The sequence below is a fragment of the Cyrtonyx montezumae genome, unplaced genomic scaffold (genome assembly GCF_038088225.1).
Source record: "Cyrtonyx montezumae isolate F1298 unplaced genomic scaffold, pur_monq_1.0 scaffold_5, whole genome shotgun sequence".
NCBI classification, from domain to species: Eukaryota; Metazoa; Chordata; class Aves; order Galliformes; family Odontophoridae; genus Cyrtonyx; species Cyrtonyx montezumae.
The window spans coordinates 667,657-684,941 of NW_027072056.1; the positions used below are offsets into that span (position 1 = coordinate 667,657).

The window sequence follows — 17,285 nt, forward strand, 5'->3', positions numbered from 1 at the left end:
CTGTTAGCATTCCTTCTTTCTTTTCCCATTATTAAGTATCTGAATATTGGTGGTTCTAATATGTGATAAAAGACAAAACATTTATTCATTACAAGTCAAAGAATAACTCATCAACAAAACACACACCTTCACAAATAGATCTGAGAGGCACAGCAGATTGCAGTAATTAAAAGATTCTCTCAAGCACTTCGAAACATAGATACCTCAGCTGTGTGTTTCATATTAATCCAAGCCTCCTTGAAGATAAAATTCAAGAAGGTACTTCATTATGTTTCAGTATTGCCTTCTCTTTAGGAACAAACATCTGAAGTGAATATGAATTAGGATGCCATCTATTTAAATATTCATGGTATGATTTGCAAGTATGTGTTGGGATATATCTCACTAAGAATAAAACCTGTCAAATGAAAGGTGTCAAGAGGAAATTAAATTTATAACATGGACATAATTAAGCACCATTCTCTGTATTAAAATCACAGCTTTTTTTCAGCTGTTTATACACTGTAGAGGTGGTGAGATCAGACTTACAAGGACAAACCCAGCATTCAAACAAGCAAGCCTGTCATCTGTACAGTAAAGGAAAGAACAAAAAGAGGGATGGGAGGAAGAGGAACATCTTTTTAATTATTATAATCAATCATGTTTATTACAGAAGGAATGAGTGACTAGCTAAGAATAGCCCTCAATTGTGGCAGTAAATCCAGTCAAGTAGGCAATCCCTGAAGAGCTTATACTCATAGATAAGACCAGGTAAAGCTCTGGGAAAGGTGACATAAAGCACAGCAGAGATCTGTATGGATAAGGTAGATTTTGACACAATTTCCATAGGGCTCATTTTGTGTTTTCCTAAATAAGTTGGCCTGAAGATCGTTCTTTCTATATGCCTTTTTGTGTTTGTTGTGGTTTAACCCAGCAGGTGGGTCAGCACCACTCAGTTGTTTGCTTACTCCCCTCTTCCCAGTGGGATGAGGGAGAGAATGGGGGGAAAAAAATAGAATTAATGGGTTGAGATAAAATTGTTCCCTAAGACAGAGAAACGGAAATGGATAATTTGCTATGGCTGTATGTATATGTACATATTTATATATACATGAATGTATATAACAAGTGATGAACAAGCAATTGCTCACTACTCTGCAACTGATGCCCAGCTAGCAGCTCAGCAGCAGAAGAGAGATGCATGAACTCCCTCCCCCTTCAAAACTCCTTCTGCACAATGTCACGTGGTATGGAATATCCCTTTGACCAGTTTAAGTCAGCTGTTCCCTCCCAGATCCTTGGGCCCTGCACTGGGAATGGCCTTGGATCTGTATGACACTGCTTAGCAGCAGCTATAAACATCAGTGTGTTACCAACATTGTTTTTCTCCTAGAACCAAAACAGCATCATACCAGGCACTCCGAAGAAAAATCCATCCCAGCTGAAAGTAAGACAATGTTGGTGACTGTGTCTCATGTGTCCCCCTCCAATAACAAGGAAAAGAGTCTGGGAATGATGAGGGATGGTGGTGGCCAGTCATTCATGTTATCAGAGTAATCTGAACAAGCATCAGTATTCTGCCTTATAACTTAGGGAAGACTGCCTTAAGTTTTCTGCTAGGTATGTGATTTTGCACATATAATCACAAAAGAGCACTGTGACCTCTGTGTATTTGACAGTAAGAAGCATAGCCATGTCTTTGAAGGTAAATTAAAAATAGATTCCTTTTATTTTATAAAGCAGAGTTAGTATCAGATGACCAAGCACACAACAGGGGTTCTTGCTATACATCATGTTATGTTTCAGCAGCTAGATATAGATGTATTACCTCAAAAAGACTTTGAAGATCAGGGTGAAATAATTCCCCAGAGACAGTAGTCATGCAAGGGACTCTTTTATATCCCAGCTGGGTAGTCAGTTCTGGTGTGCCTGGCTTCTGTATGTGCCCAGCAGAATGGCTTGGCACAGTGGTGTCTGAGTGACTGGGGAGGGAAGGGCTGGCATCACACAGGTGACATGTGCTAGGAATGTAAATTCTTCATAATCATCTTGTGCCATCCGTTCCTTGTGTTTCATGATTCGTGGTTATGAAAGTGCCCAGTGCAGCGTGATTGCTAGAGCATATTACTGAGAAGTGGGTGGGAGTCTGCTTCTGCTTAGATCATCCTTTGTCATCCCAAATAATTGTATCTGCGTGTGAATGCGGAGCATTTGTGGGGTTGAACATACAGCAGACAAGGCTGCTCCTGAGTTGATACGTAACTGAGACATGCTGCAGCTTGTTCATCATTTCACTGGTAACTCAGCATCAGGAAAGAATGCTGATTTGTTACAATCAAAAAATTTTGTTAACGTTTGTTCATTTGTTAAAGTTTGTTCATCAATCAAAAAAGTTTGTTAAAATCCTGTATTTCTCATTTGTAGTATTTTATTTTAAACAGGTATATTTACTGATTTATTGCTGTAGTTTCAGGCCATCATTAAATGGAAGCAAAGCAAGACATGAGTACAGAATGCCGGCTTTTGAAACTGATCATGTCTCTTTCTTCACTCTGAAGAGGCTGAGCCAGGCCTGATGGGGCAGGGAGCAGGCCTGGGCCACTTCACAAGTAGAATATGGACTTTTCTGGAGCTCTTTTTATCATTCCTGACTAATATACCTGCCTGTGAAAATCTCATGGAGCTTTTCTTGACCACATTTCTGATCTGTAGTGGCAAATTGCTAACTAGCTCATCTATGAGTTTCCAAACTGGGGGATAACATGCTCATGCTCACTGGTGAGACTATGGTTGATTCCTTTCCATTTCCACTAGAAAAGATCTGCAGAAAGAATGATGCAAAAGACATAGGATAGCAAAAAAGGAAAGTATCCAAGCTTCCTACCTCAGAGGCCTAGGGATGAAAGAGGTGAGATGATGGAAGGGTCCTTTGCAGGCCTTCAGTGAGTTAACAAAAGAAGGAATGGATGGAAGAGGAGTTTCCAACTGTAAAACCTGATAATTAACATCCTAGCAGAAGTGACCAAGAATCCTCATCCTCAGCTGAGTTGGTGACCATATTGGGTGGGAAAAAGGTTTTTTTACATGAGAAAAAGAAAAAAAATAAGATAAAAGAGATGAGCCTGTCACACGAGCAGTGAAGAGAAGCTGAGCAAGGAGGATCAAGCACAAATGAATAGGGGAGCAGAAGTGCCTTGCTAAGGGGGAAAGCAGAATAGCAGAACAATGTTTTGTGAAAAACTGTCTTCCAATGGAAGTTCTCAGGCCACTGTACTGGAATCACTTGTAATGAGTGTTAATCACCTATTCCAATAGTTCTTGTTATTGTAACAGGAGCCAGTTTCAGTCCACACCTCTCTCTCACCTTCAGTAGCGTTGACCTCCTTTCTTTGCTTTTCTTGAACACAGCTTGAAATTCAGGAACAGTCTACAGGGCAGTTCAAGAGAGAAAAAAAGGATGTTTGTTTTAATTGTAATTAAATAATAATAAAAATGTTTTTTATTACCTGAAAATTTGAATGGATAAACTTCAGAAATTTCAGGGTAGAGTCTTCAGCGAAAATTATTCTAACAGATTAGGTGCGTTCACAAATATGTGGTGTCATCCTTGACAAATATTGCACTTCACCTGAAAATATTCCAGAACAAGATGTGAGCGTAAAACAACAGGACAAAGGAGTGTTTCATGCATGTACTGAAACTGCTGAAATGATTTCTGCAGTAAAGTACTTGCAGCACAGATCTACCACTCTGTTCTGAAAATCTCAGTCCTCTCCCTGGAAACAGCAGTTCCTTTGTGCATTTTGAATAAGATGTACAGAGAAAGTTTCAAAGCCACTTCACATGTCTGGTAAATGTGGACCAGTTCCCAGTCCTGAATTGTAGGTACAGTGCGGGTAGAATGTATTTTCTTCAGTAAACCGTGAGACAGCTTCTGATCTCGGTGATCAGATTATCTTGTTAGTGGCTTTTGAGAAGGCAGGAGGAAACGATGACAGCCCACAAAGACAGGTGCACTGACCTTTTTCCACTTACTGTGGAAAAAGCCTTTTCCAGGATTGTCTATAATATAAACCCATGATGAGAAAGACAAAGCAACCATTCCTGTCCTCCTGAAATGTTACCAGTTATCTGCCAGAGCTGTCTGTTCGTTTGCCCATACATTGGATTTAACCTGGTTTCATGAACAAGCACAGTTTACAGGGTGTGTCCCTGTCTCTCAGGCTTGCAACTCTTCGTATGTTTTGAGTCCCTTAGCTTATTTTAACCAAAAGCAACATAATTTGAATTCCATGAGCAGAGGACAGTCTGGTAAAAGGATTGTATTGTGAATTCAGTCTTTGCTGAGACATCAGAGAACCTTTGTGGTTCACATACCTGCTTCTTGCGGGTATATTCATCCCTATCTCTTCTTCCCTTTTTAAATAAATATGACTTAGCAAAAGCATTCAGTTGTATGTCCTCATGTGTTAGCATGGGAGCATAGCATCTGGAAAGAGGGAGTCTTTTTTTTTTTGTCAATAAAATTCAAGCAACATGAAATTATTTGCTTGTTTCATTGAAGCACCTGTCTTTCCCAAACAAAACAGTCTGTGTTGGCCCTTCATGCAAAATAAATCAGAACAGCTCCACTGCATTTAGTTTGCTGGTTCCTAGTCTTACAGGCTGCTATCCTTTCTTCTTCTGTACGTATGTGGCACCTGTGGAATAATGCAACATAGAAATGTGATAGGATTTTGGAGAAGTCCGGTGGCAGTGAGTCAGCATGACTGTTTATTTTTTAATGTTTTTGCTAGCATCAGTACATCTTAAAGTTAGTCATGTTCTTAACATGTTTTCTGTATTTTATTCCACATTGTATTTTAGTGCTTGGTTGCTGGGATTTTGAGTGGGGGAGTCTAAACAGAGTACTGCTTCTGTCATGTTTTAACATGAAACATCAAATGCAGAGCCTGAGTCCACTGAGCACTCCCAAATAATGAGAGACTGATGTTCACAAGTCTTTCCAGTGAAATGTCAAACTTCTTGTACTATGAAAATGATCTTTGCCAACATAAGCTTGAAAGCAGATAATTATCTAACAACATGAAACAGAATTAACATGCACTGGAGCGTGTCATGAAAATTTTCTTCAGCAAGTAGAATAATTGCTGCCTCAGTACAAATCAAGGAGAAAGGTTGGCTCTGTTCTTTTGATGGTGTTTACTTACTTAACCCATGAAAACACACAGCTTATTAGAAGGATGCTGTTTAAGTACTAATTGGGTGCGTTCAGCTCCCTGATTGCAGGCTCTTCTTAATTCTTCATTCTCAAGTCTTATCAGACAGATGATTCTTGGCTATTATTAGATATCTAAAACCTGATGAGATGGAACTTAATGACAAACAGCATGTTTGGAAACCATGCAAAACCCCAGAAAAAAAAATAATATATTTTTTGGAGACACACTTTGTCTTCAGGCTCAGCTAAGATGCTTCATTCTTAGTCTAGAGGAAAGAATGGACATCATTTGACAGGTAGACATAACCTGCCCATACAGAAATCAGACAAGCAAGGTAATTACTAAAATGGCTAATGGGAGTGGTTCTGGTTTGTGATTTTGGTTTTACAAATCAATTTTCTAATATTAGAAATCAGTAGAGCGTAGAGACATAGAATAGAAGCCTGGGAGAGACTTGCTGATCTATCACATACAGCTCATTGACATTACAGGTGACTTTTCTCACAGATTTGTTCAGCCATGTCTTAGAAATACTTGAGGATTTCTGTCCTCATCTTCCTCTTGGTGGAGTGCTTGAAAAATTGTTAACTCTGATTTTTAAAAAGCTTGCTTTCTATCTTTATATTTCTATGTTAGTATTATCCTGAGAGATTTCTCCACATTTAAGGGAAAAATGAAATATTTTTATAGACAGCAATCAGATTCTCCCAGGCAACCATTCAGATAAGTCTCTCTCTCTCTCTTTTTTTTTTTTTTTTTAATTTTGGTCATTTCTTTAGCCCTTCTCTAATGTTAACCCACTAGAAATTATCTTTTTCCAAAAATGGAGAAACAGTGTCTGAAGTAATGTAGAAGAGGCTTATTGGTGAGATCACGGGAGGTGACTCTTGCTAGCTCTGGCTTGGTGCCTTGCTACTGTGGAGCTGCTCAGACACAGGTTGTTCATCTCCCAGTTGCTCGCTCTTGCAGAGAATTTCAAATTCCAGACCTAAAGCAGTATTGCAGTTATTACAAAGAATAAGTGCAGCTCCAGCTTGTGTTATCTCTGTCACCCACCTAATATGTGCATGGATACCACACTCCACATCTGTGTCTAGGGATATTGTAGCTCACAGTTTTCTTGCAGAGGGCAACTACTGCTCTGTGGCATTGGCACTCTTAACAGCCTTCTGCCTTTGAAGGGTTTGTGTCAAAAAGACCCTATCCCAAAATGAACTGTTTGGAAGAGCCAAAGAAACCAATAGTGGCATTATTTATCTCAGATTTTTGTTACAATTGCCTTTTAACTTCAACAAGATGCAAAGAGTCTGAGTGTAATGAGAGCTTTTTTAGCTGTGTGCTCTATTTTTAGACTATACATACTGCAATTCAGAAAGGAGATAGTATTTTTGGAGAAGAGTATACTAACTACCTAAAGGAGAAGTGTGTGCCTGTGGCAGGGACTAACCCAACATGTATTTATCGGGCACACCAAGCATCAGGTAAGAAGGGTTTTCTTTTGTATATTACATAATAGCAAATGTTAACTAATTTTAGCAAGCTGAGGTAAAATGTCAGGGAGGGCTATCTGCGTGCTTCCTTGACCCATCTGTCTTAGTGAATTCAAAACAAATTTTGTTAATGCTTTTTAAACAGCTGATGTGCTTGGTTAGAAGAGAACATTAACTTGAGTAAGACCTTTTTTATTTGTGCTCAGTTTATATAATTCACAATTAATAAGGTATTGCAAAATTAAACTAGGAGCAGTAACTGCAGTATAAAAGGTGAATTTGTAAAAGTCATGTTTGTTATCTGATGAAATAATTATTTAACATTTGTAATCAACTGAAAGCTTTCAGCTCCTCTGCTGTGGAATATGCATCTGCAGTGGTCTGTATAGGTATATACCACTGTATAGTGGTCTGTATAGGTCAGAGAGAAGAAGCAAGGTAAGCCAGAGAGGGGAAATGAAATGTATTCAAACATATTTGAAAGTATAGATACCGAAGTGTCTAGTGTGTCACCTGGCAATAAAAACTGAGGAAGAGGATAAAGAGTCAAACTAGGAGACAAAAAGTATACACAGATAAAGAAAGACTTTCACAAATATGAAGCCCTGAAGATAGAATTGGAAAGAATAAAATTGTGAGAAAAAGTCGCATATAGAAAACTAAGGAATGATTGCAGGAGTCTTCCACAGAAATGCTAAGAAAGTATTTGCTTTGTAGGAATTCAGGTACAATTTCAGAAAATAGTATTTCAGTGATGTAATTGGTGGGAGGAGGATGGTTGGGAACTACAGAGCAAAGCAAATAAAAGCACCAATTGCATCAGTTGTTTGGCTTGACAAAGATGAACAAAGTCAAAAAGCAAGTCCTTGACCCTCCCAAAAATTATACGGCTAATACTGAAGCTACTTAGAAACACAGTTGGAGAGTTGGTGAAATTATCAATATATTTTGAAGGAAAGATTTCTGGAATGAAGCAGAAGGGAAAAAAATGGTAAAACGCATTAGAAATGTGTGTGTCATTCTCCCAAGGTGGATTTGGTTGAGAGTTAAGTGCACTGAATTGCGCTCATTGTTCCACATGATCTTTGTTGAATAACTTCAAACAGAAAGTTGTGAAATTTATTTGTAAGCTGGGTTTCTGGGAGCAGCAAGGTAAGAAAGCAGTGTAGAGAAGAAGGCCATGACTAGTTAAGAGACCTGGCATGGCTGTTCTACATATGCACCACTTCAAGTGGAAGCAATTCCAGATGATGTGAGAAATTTAATAGTAGAACATACAAGAAAAATGCAGAAGAAAAAAATCAAAAAAGCAAAAATAAAGAGCTACCAAAATCCTTAACCATGTTGCATGAATCATGCATAGCTGTTGAATTAAATTGTTCTGATATTGTACAGGTAACTTGTAAATCAAGATTTGTTAAACAAAGGTTATTATACAAACCTGAATAAATCCATCAGGGGAAAACTTCGAAGGTGTCATTTCTTCCAGAAAGTTAATGCCTGTCTTCAGCTGAAAAAAAAAGATCCAAGAGTTGCATGAAGCTGTACTGCCATCAGAAGAAGCTAGAAAGGGACAATGCATTGGGGCTTCTGGATTTCTCTGAAATGAAAACAAGGGAAGAACAAACCAAAGAAGGTGTCTGATAAGATTAAAGACAATTAAGTTCTTTGGCTTATTTATGCTGTAATAAAGGAATGCTAGATAAATATGGAAAGAAGGAAGAAAAGCAACTGCTGGATGCTTTCAGAAGGAAGCTAAGAGCATATGTGGAGGAAAATTAACCATAAATGTTATCTACAAAAGAGGGCATCTTGGAATAGGCGTGCATATGGCAGTTATGTCTCAAATCTGTTGTATTACTATTGTTTCGTGAAATGACAGAACATCATCTGCTCAGTCACAAGGCCTCAGTAAAATGCAGCTTTATGCGTAAAGTAGTATGTCAGTCCCTAAGAAAAGCGTATATAATAATAGAAAAACAAAGGAGTATTGTTTATTTCAGTTATTCATTTCTGACCTAATAATGCTTTTGAAAGGATTTTTAGTTTTATTTTTGAATAAAGAAATGAATGGCAGGACTGAGTCATTGATGACTTCAAGATTAGGCTTTGTGCATTATTTGTGTGGAACTGGCAAAGTGCTTTGTTTCTGCAAATCATATTTATGTCATTGAAGTACATTTAAAAAAAACTACTTCTTAGCTTTCTATTTCTAATTTCAGTATAAAATAAGCCACTTTTTTTCTCTGTGAAAACAGGAGCAATTCAGATTTATGTGCTGACATGAAAAGTGGTTGGAAGTTAGATTTTACCTCAATACCATCTTTTCAGAGAGGAAAAAACATTCACACTGAAACGTTTATAGAAAACAAATCAACAAGTGTCTCATTAAACTGTTCTATCTCCGAATATTCGAAGCACAGAGCTTTTAAGTGGCTTCATTCAAAAAATGCATTTTCTTATATTTTCAATGCTGTATTCACTGACCTGAAAATCCTAAAACTGTGATGCAGTTGAAACTGTGATGCAGATGAAATTAATATTACTCTACAGCTTAGAACAATACTGGGACTGATGCTCTTTAATACCTTCATCAGTTAAACTGACAGTGGGATCAAGTGCACCCTCTGCAAGTTTGTTGACCACACCATGCTGTGTGGTTGTGGTTGACCCACCTGAGGGATGGGATGACATCCAGAGGGACCTAGACAGGCTGAGCAGTGTGCTCAGGTGAACCTTATGAGCTTCAACAATAGAACATAGCCCTGCTGAAAAGGACCTGGGGATACTAGGGATGGCAACTGGACTTGAGTCAGCAGTGTGCCCTCACAGCCCAGAAAGTCTACTGCATCCTGGACTTCATCAAAAGAAGCATGGCCAGTGCAGTGAGGGAAGTGATCCTGCCACTCTGCTCTGTGCTGTGAGGCCTCACCTGGAGCACTGTGGAATCCTCAGAACAGGAGAGACATGGACCTGTTGGACTGCGTCAAGACGAGGGCCACAAAAATGATCCCAGGGATGGAGCACTTCTCGTACAGGACAGGCTGAGAGAGCTGGGGCTGTGCAGCATGGGGAAGAGAAGGCTCTGAGGTGACCTGACTGTGGCCTTTCAGGATCTAGAGGGAGACTGTAAGAAAGAAGAGGACAGAATCTTTATTAGGGTCTGTTGTGACAGGACAAGGGGAAATTGTCAGACTAAAAGAGGGAAGATTTAGATTGGATTTAAGGAAGTAGTTTTTTACAATAAGAGTGTTGAAGCACTGGAACAGGTTGTCCATAGATGTGGTGGGTGCCCTATATCTGGAGACAGTCAGTGTCAGGCTGGATAGTGCTCTAAGCACCTGATGGAGCTGTAGGTATCCCTGTGCATTGCAGGAGAGTTGGACTAGATGGCCTTTTACGAGTCACTTCCAACTCAAAAGATTCTATGATTCTGTGAGTTCACATCCTCTGAGAAGCATATGAATTCTGAAGGACAGTTTAGTTGATCAGGACTGTGTGTTTTACATCATTAGGCAGGACATCTTTTTTCTCTATGAAACTGTGTCAGCAGAAAGTTGTCTTTTTTTTTTTAAACTTAAGGTTGGAACCTTTGCCGGAGTAAATAAAATGTGTGTGTAATCTGTATCTGACACAGAGCTTTTTCATAGAAACTCTCAGAAACTCTTTAGATTCTTACAAACTGATACAAATGCTTATAGTTGGGAAAAATTCTGATTTGAATCATTCTTCAGTTGTGCTGTGCAAATTTTGCTGAACTATTTACATGAGCCTTTCATGAGTAAGCAGTATTATCTTTCAGATATGACAAAAACTTGAAGACTTAGTTTTTAAGCTGTTAAGATTCCAGTATCTTCTGGAATCTTGAGCAACAAATACCTTCTGCTTTGTGATGGTAAAGACACACGCGCCAGTGCTCAGCCTGAAATCCATTGCGGTTTTTCAATCAAAGCATCAATTCTCAGCCCCACGTCATTCCCAGGCTGGAACTGCTGAGTAGAGTTGCCAGATATGCTAGATGCACTACACATCAGCAGGCAGAGTGTAAGTCAGCAAAATATAGCTTGTTTAAGAGTAGCTTTTAAAAATCTAAGTGCCATTGTTGATTCCAGTCTCTGCTGTTAGTCTTACAGTTTGGAGAGGAGACTGCTGTGTGCTCTCATGACATCTGGGGAAGCTCAAAGCTCTGGTAGCTGGTCTCTTCACCTCGGAGAGTTGTTCATATGTTTCAGCAGGTCATAGCTGTCTCTGAAGAGGCCTTGAACATAGATAGCAGTGTTCAAGTGTGTATTAAGGACATTCCCTGCCCACACTCATCTTCAGGTCCTAGTAGAGCTGAAAAAATGTAAAGGACATTGTCTTTCTATTATGATTCTTCTAAAGCACCATCACCCTATTTGATCCTGACACAGCCTGTGCTGTTTCAGTGCACAGAAGAAAGGAAAAGGAGAATGGCTAGCATACAGTTTGCTAACACACTGAATCAGCGCTCTCACTAACATCATGGGGCAGTTGCCAAGGGACAAATGTTCCTAATTCACACAGCTTCATCTCCTAAAATGTGTTTCTATATAAACCAGTATGTGTGCACAAAGTTGAGCTCTAGTTCATTGTTCTATGTCAGTGGTAGCACCAGATACAAAAGTCATTGCTGGAGAAATAATTGAAAAGATTTGGGAAGTGCTGTACAAGGGAGAGTGTAAGTAGGTTGCACTTGAGCTGGTTCTGAGCACTGATGTTGTGCTTCCACATCAGTGTTATGTCTTACTTGAACTGCCTCTATAGAGGCAAGCCAAGGAAGAGCTGGGTCAACCTTGAATAGCACAGGGGAGATGCAGGTCTCAGTTGTTTAATCTCTTTTTGTTGTGCAGGCCTTCAGAACCCCAAAATATGCAAAATGCTGCAGGTGCACCATGTTGAAAAGCTGAGCTTGTTTCTTGGTCTTTTTCCAAAAGTGGTGCACACTTGGTTCAAGTATTTACTTGTTTTGAGCAGGGTTCAGATTGAGTCATGAACACTGAGTGAAATGAAATTTTTGAAAAGAGTGATTGCCTTCACATGCAATAAATATTTCTTCTTTGACTGGCCAACAATCATTAACAACCTTTGGTAAATTTTGCATCCGTTCTGTTCATCACATAGCCATTCTTTTTCATTCTGAAATATTATAACTAAGGATGAATGAATCTTCTCTAATACAGTCAGGACATGAGAAATCTGTGAAAGTTATCTTTCTTGTAGACAAATTTTTCCAATTGTTTAACAAAATGTTGTTTTGTATAGTCATGACATCAGTCAAGAGACTGATGAATAACAAAACTCAACACTAATCAATTCGTTTTATTTAATAACAGGCATGCAGTAACAATTAGTGTTTGATGCTCCTCCCCCCTGGAGTCCATACCCTCTTCTCCCACTCACTGATCTTCTCACTGCAGTGTGAAGTGGTTTACATCTTCAGTGAGAGAAAACAAGTCTTTTCAGTGGAAGGGTGAAAAAAAATCCTCAGTTCTCCCATAAAGAAGTTGGTGTCTGTAGATCAGGGTCTCTGCCATGCTCTACAAGCTCTCCAAGCACTTATCATCCATTGAGTGGAGGATGGCAGCTCAAGGCATCTGAAGAACAAAGAATACCACAAAGAGCTTTCTATTGCAGAGAAAGGACTGCATTCATTGCTATTTATCCAGCCCAGTTGTGGCAGTTCTGTGCTCCAGTTCCTCCAGCTTGCAGCTCACCTCCTTTTTAGTGTGAAATCTGCTTGAATCTTCAAAGTAGCTACATTTTAAAATATGTTTCCCTCAGTGACAAGAATAATCACAGTCATCTGGGCTAAAACAGATCACAAATCTTATATGTATCTACAGCAGTTTGCAGAGTGTGTGGTAGAGGCTATTGAGCAGTTCTGACCAACTTCAAGCAGTGTTATGAAGTCTTTCCATGTGGTTATGTTTACATAACAAGCGTAACAGGTTTTAATCATACCTTGTCATACCATAGAGTCAGAGCTAACACAAAGTTATTGTAACTAATCAGGAAACAAAGAAGCTGTTTCTGTTCAAGGTGTTGAAGCCAAATGAAAGAGGTGAAACTGCTCTTTCCATCACTTAAAAATAAAAGCAAAACCAATGCCCCCCCTTCCCCCTCCCCCCCCCCCCGGTGTAATTCTCAACAAGTAGGATGATGAAGAATTGGGACTTTGTAGTCATCATAGCAACTTAGCCAGGCTGGGACTCAGTCCAGTCTGAGTCAGTGTATTCCTGTTGCTGCACTTTAGGAAAAGCCTAGCTGTTGGGGTTTATCTCTGCAGAAGCTGTTCCATCTACTCTATCAACACAAACAGTGGCTGTTGAAGGAGAATGTCTACCAAGGAACCTGCAGCACCGTGCTACTTGTTTTTGCATCAGCAGATGTTGAAGTGTAGTACTGAAATGGACTGGTGCCAGTGGGAAAAGTACAGTAGCTCTGCAAGCAGTTTTTCATCCCCACTGTGGGTGACAGGTTCAAGTTTCTCCTCTGCATGGTTCTTCATTGATGAATGCTGCATTAGTACGAAACAATTAAGCAGACATCATAAATGATGTAAGTATGTACTGAGACTTGTGGCAGATTATAGAAATAGGACAGGAGGGAATGGCCTCAATTGTACCAGGAGAGATTCAGGTTGGATGTTAGAAAAAACTTCTCTGAAAGAGTTGTTACGTGCTGGAATAGGCTGCCCAGGAAGGTGGTGAGTTTACCATCCCTGGTCGAGTTATGAAATGTTTAGATGTTGTACTAAGGGATGTGGTTTAGTAGGAAATGTTGGTGACAGGTGGATCTTTTGGAGATCTTTTCCATCCTTGGTGATTCTATCCTTCTGTAATTCTATAAGTAATCAAACTGTGACCTGAAGAAGGACAATCTGCAGGTCTGAACTTTCCCAGTGATAATACTGGAGGATGTGGTATTTCCAGTCAAAAATTTGATTAAAACACCATTTTGATGGTGTAGTCTTTTACTCCAAAAATAGAAGGATATCACTGCTAGAATTGTTCTATAATGTGAGTAGCAGTTCTGGAGAGTATGTGAATGTGAAAGTACTTGTTGCTTTGTAAACCCAGCAACCCAGCTTAGTCACCAGAAGTAAATATTCTTACCACTGTTGGTTTCTTGTTCTTCCATTTTAGCTGAATGCTGAGAAGGCAAAATTGAAACTGGAAAGATGGGCTTCCCGAGATGCTGGCAGTGGGGAAGGAGGAAGTGAAGAGCTGGAGTCAAGTGGGGACTGCGATGATGAGGATGGCTGCCAGGGATCTGGTGACAGGATTTACACAGCAGGTAAATACATTTTCTGTGGACACGTACAAAGTTTAGAAATTCATAAGAATCTCAATTATGTTGAAAGAGCTAAAACTTGCACTGTTTGAGTTACTGTCAACATCCTATTGAATTAAATTATTTGAATCTTAATACATGAACAACTGCAGTAGAACTAGAGTGGTAAAGACAGTAATGCAGTTCAATTTATCACTTGGCCTGCAGATAAAAGACTTAAATTTGAGTGAAAAATATCTGTAAGAAAGTCTGGATCATAGTAATACTGGAAGAGTTTTCCTAGATACTGTGGACACTTCAAATAGTTAGAAAATTGATGCCCATATAGACTGTACTAAGTGTTAACATAAATACTGATTGACTGCATAATCATACTGAAGGATGATCCAAAGAGAGTTTTGCTGGAAGTATATATTCTTGACAAAATACCTTAAATGTTTTTAATAGTAGTGAGTAGCTGGATAAAGATTATACTGGTATAAAATATTTTGATATCGCCAGATATGCATTCTGTGTATGGGAACTGCTGAATCACGGCCTGAACCACTGACTGATCACCTGAGGTGAGCACTAAGTCAGCCATGGGGCCACAGGTGGAGGTGATATACCTGTGTGATTGGAAGGGGTGGAGCCTGGCTGCACCTCTCCCAAACCCCATTTAAGGGCTGACCACCACCAGGGAAGGATCTCTTGGAGATCCTCCCGGTGTGGAGTCTACAGCAAGCCTTTATCGTCCTAAATGTGAGCCACCTCCTTTCGCTTACTATCTATGTACCACCTATATAGACCTACAGAAATATACCATCTTTCATACTATTTTTGAGTACCATCCTTGGAGATTACTTACCCTACATTCTGCAATCTTCATTTGTGTAATTAATTTGTGTAATTGTGTAATTCTCGCTAACAAGGAAGGACTTGTTAAGGAAGTAAAGGCTGGATGCAGCTTGTGTTGTAGTGATCACAAGATAGTGGAGTTCAAGATCCTGAGTGGAAGGAGCAAAGCAAAAAGTAGAATTGCTACCCTGAACTTTAGGAGAGACAATTTTGATCTCTTCCGGGACCTACTTGGAGCTATCCTGTGGGCTAGGGTGTTAGAAGGTATGGGGGCCTGTGACAGCTGGTCAGCATTTAAACAGCTCTTCTTCTTAAATAGCTCAGGATCAGTGTGTCCCTTTGAGCAAGAAATCAGGAAGGGGTGGCAGGAAATCTGTGTGGATGAGCAAGGAGCTCATGTGCAAACTCAAAGGGAAGAAGAAGATCCGTGAAATGTGGAAAAAGGGTGTGACCACTTGGGAAGAGTATAGAAAGGCTGTCAGGGCCTGCAGGGATGCAATGAGGAAGTATAAAGCATATCTGGAATTGAATCTGGCAAAAGTGATAAAGGATAATAAAAAAGGCTTTTTTATGTAAGTTAACAGTTAAAAGAAGACTAGGGAGATTGTGGGCCCCCTACTAGGTCAGGGGGGTGTTCTTGTAGTGGGGGATGCTGAGAAGGCAGAGATGCTGAACGCCTTCTTTGCTTCTGTCTTCAGTGAAAAAACTCTCCCTCAGGAATCCCAGACCCTGGAGGTTAGTGAGAGAGTCTGGGAAATGGGAGACTTTCCTTTAGTCAGGGAAGAGGTGGTCTGTGAGCGCCTAGGCAATGCTAATGTTCATAAATCCATGGGTCTCAATGGAGTGCACCTACAGGTGCTGAGGGAGCTGGTGGAGGTGATTGCTGAACCGGTCTCTATCATCTTTGAGAGGTCTTGGAGAATGGAGGATGTGCCTGATGACCGGAGGATAGCCAGTGTCACTCCGATCTTCAAAAAGGGCAAGAAAGAAGATCCTGGTAATTATAGGCCAGTCAGCCTCACCTCTGTCCCTGGAAAGGTGATGGAACAGCTTGTGCTGGATGCCATCTGCAGGCAATTGGAAATAAAAGGAGGTTGTCAGGAGTAGCCAGCATGGCTTCACCAAGGGGAGGTCATGCTCGACCAACCTGGTGACCTTCTATGATGTTGTCACTGGCTGGGTGGATGGGGGGAGGGCGGTGGATGTAGTTTACCTTGATTTCAGCAAGGCATTTGATACTGTCCCCCACGACATCCTTATAACAAAGCTAAGGTTATGTGGGATAGATGAGTGGACAGTGAAGTGTGTTGAGAACTGGCTGACTGGCAGAGCACAGAGGGTTGTCATTGGCAGTGCAGAGTCTGATATGAGGCCTATAACCAGCGGTGTCCCCTCAGGGGTCTGTGCTGGGTCCAGTCTTGTTCAACATCTTCATCAATGACCTTGATGAGGGGACAGTGGCCACCCTCAGCAAGTTTGCTGATGATACGAAGTTGGGAGGATTGGCTGACATGCCTGAAGGCTGTACTGCCATTCAGCAAGACCTGGACAGGGTGGAGAGCTGGGCAGTCAGAAACCGGATGAAATTTAACAAAAGCAAGTGTAGAGTCTTGCACCTAGGGAGGAATAATTGCATGCACCAGTACAGGCTGAGGGATGAGCTGCTGGAGAGGAGCTCTGTAGAGAGGGACCTGGGTGTCCTGGTGAATGAAGAAAGACTAAGTGAACTGGGTCTGTTCAGCCTTGAGAAAAGAAGACTGAGAGGGGACCTGATCCAGGTTTATAAATATCTGAGGTGTGAGGGACAAAGTGGCGAAGCCCGACTCTTTTCAGCAGTGTATGGAGACAGGACAAGGGGGAACCGACAGAAACTGCAGCACAGGAGGTTCTGCACAAATGTGCACAAGAACTTCTTTACGGTGAGGGTGAGGAGCACTGGCACAGGCTGCACAGGGGGGTTGTGGAGTCTCCTTCTCTGGAGATATTCAAGACCTGCCTGGACACCTACCTGTGCGACCTGGTGTAGGGAACTGCTTTGGCAGGGGGTTGGACTCGATCTCTTGAGGTCCCGTCCAACCCCTATGATTCTATGGTTGTTATTGACTAATATATTATCAAGTTTAGAATCAGCTTCAGCATCTAACTTCCACCAAAATGCTGGCAATTTAATAGGCAATTTCTGACTATATTAAGTCATCAAGAAGTACAATGTTTCCTTCTAAACAGCTGAAATTACTGATTTGTCTTATCTGGGAGCACTCATTCATATCAGGTCATCACAGTATAATTGTATTAATTATTGATAATTTATGTAAATATATTTTCATTTAGATGAACAAGTATATGAAATATTAGCATAATAGTATTGAAAAATAGTGCTTATTAAAGTGAGATAAAACTCAAGCTTTAAACTATTTCATTCAGTAGAACAAACACATGCCTC

General features: G+C 40.3%; 1 protein-coding gene across 1 annotated transcript in view; it reads left to right on the forward strand.

Moving 5' to 3' along the window:
* LOC136056006 (glypican-5-like) overlaps positions 1-17,285 on the forward strand; it is a 419,124-nt gene that overhangs the window by 298,889 nt on the left and 102,950 nt on the right. The window contains exon 8 of the mRNA XM_065747939.1: positions 13,858-14,008. Coding sequence (XP_065604011.1) covers positions 13,858-14,008 — 151 coding nt within the window. The remainder of the gene's footprint in view (positions 1-13,857; positions 14,009-17,285) is intronic.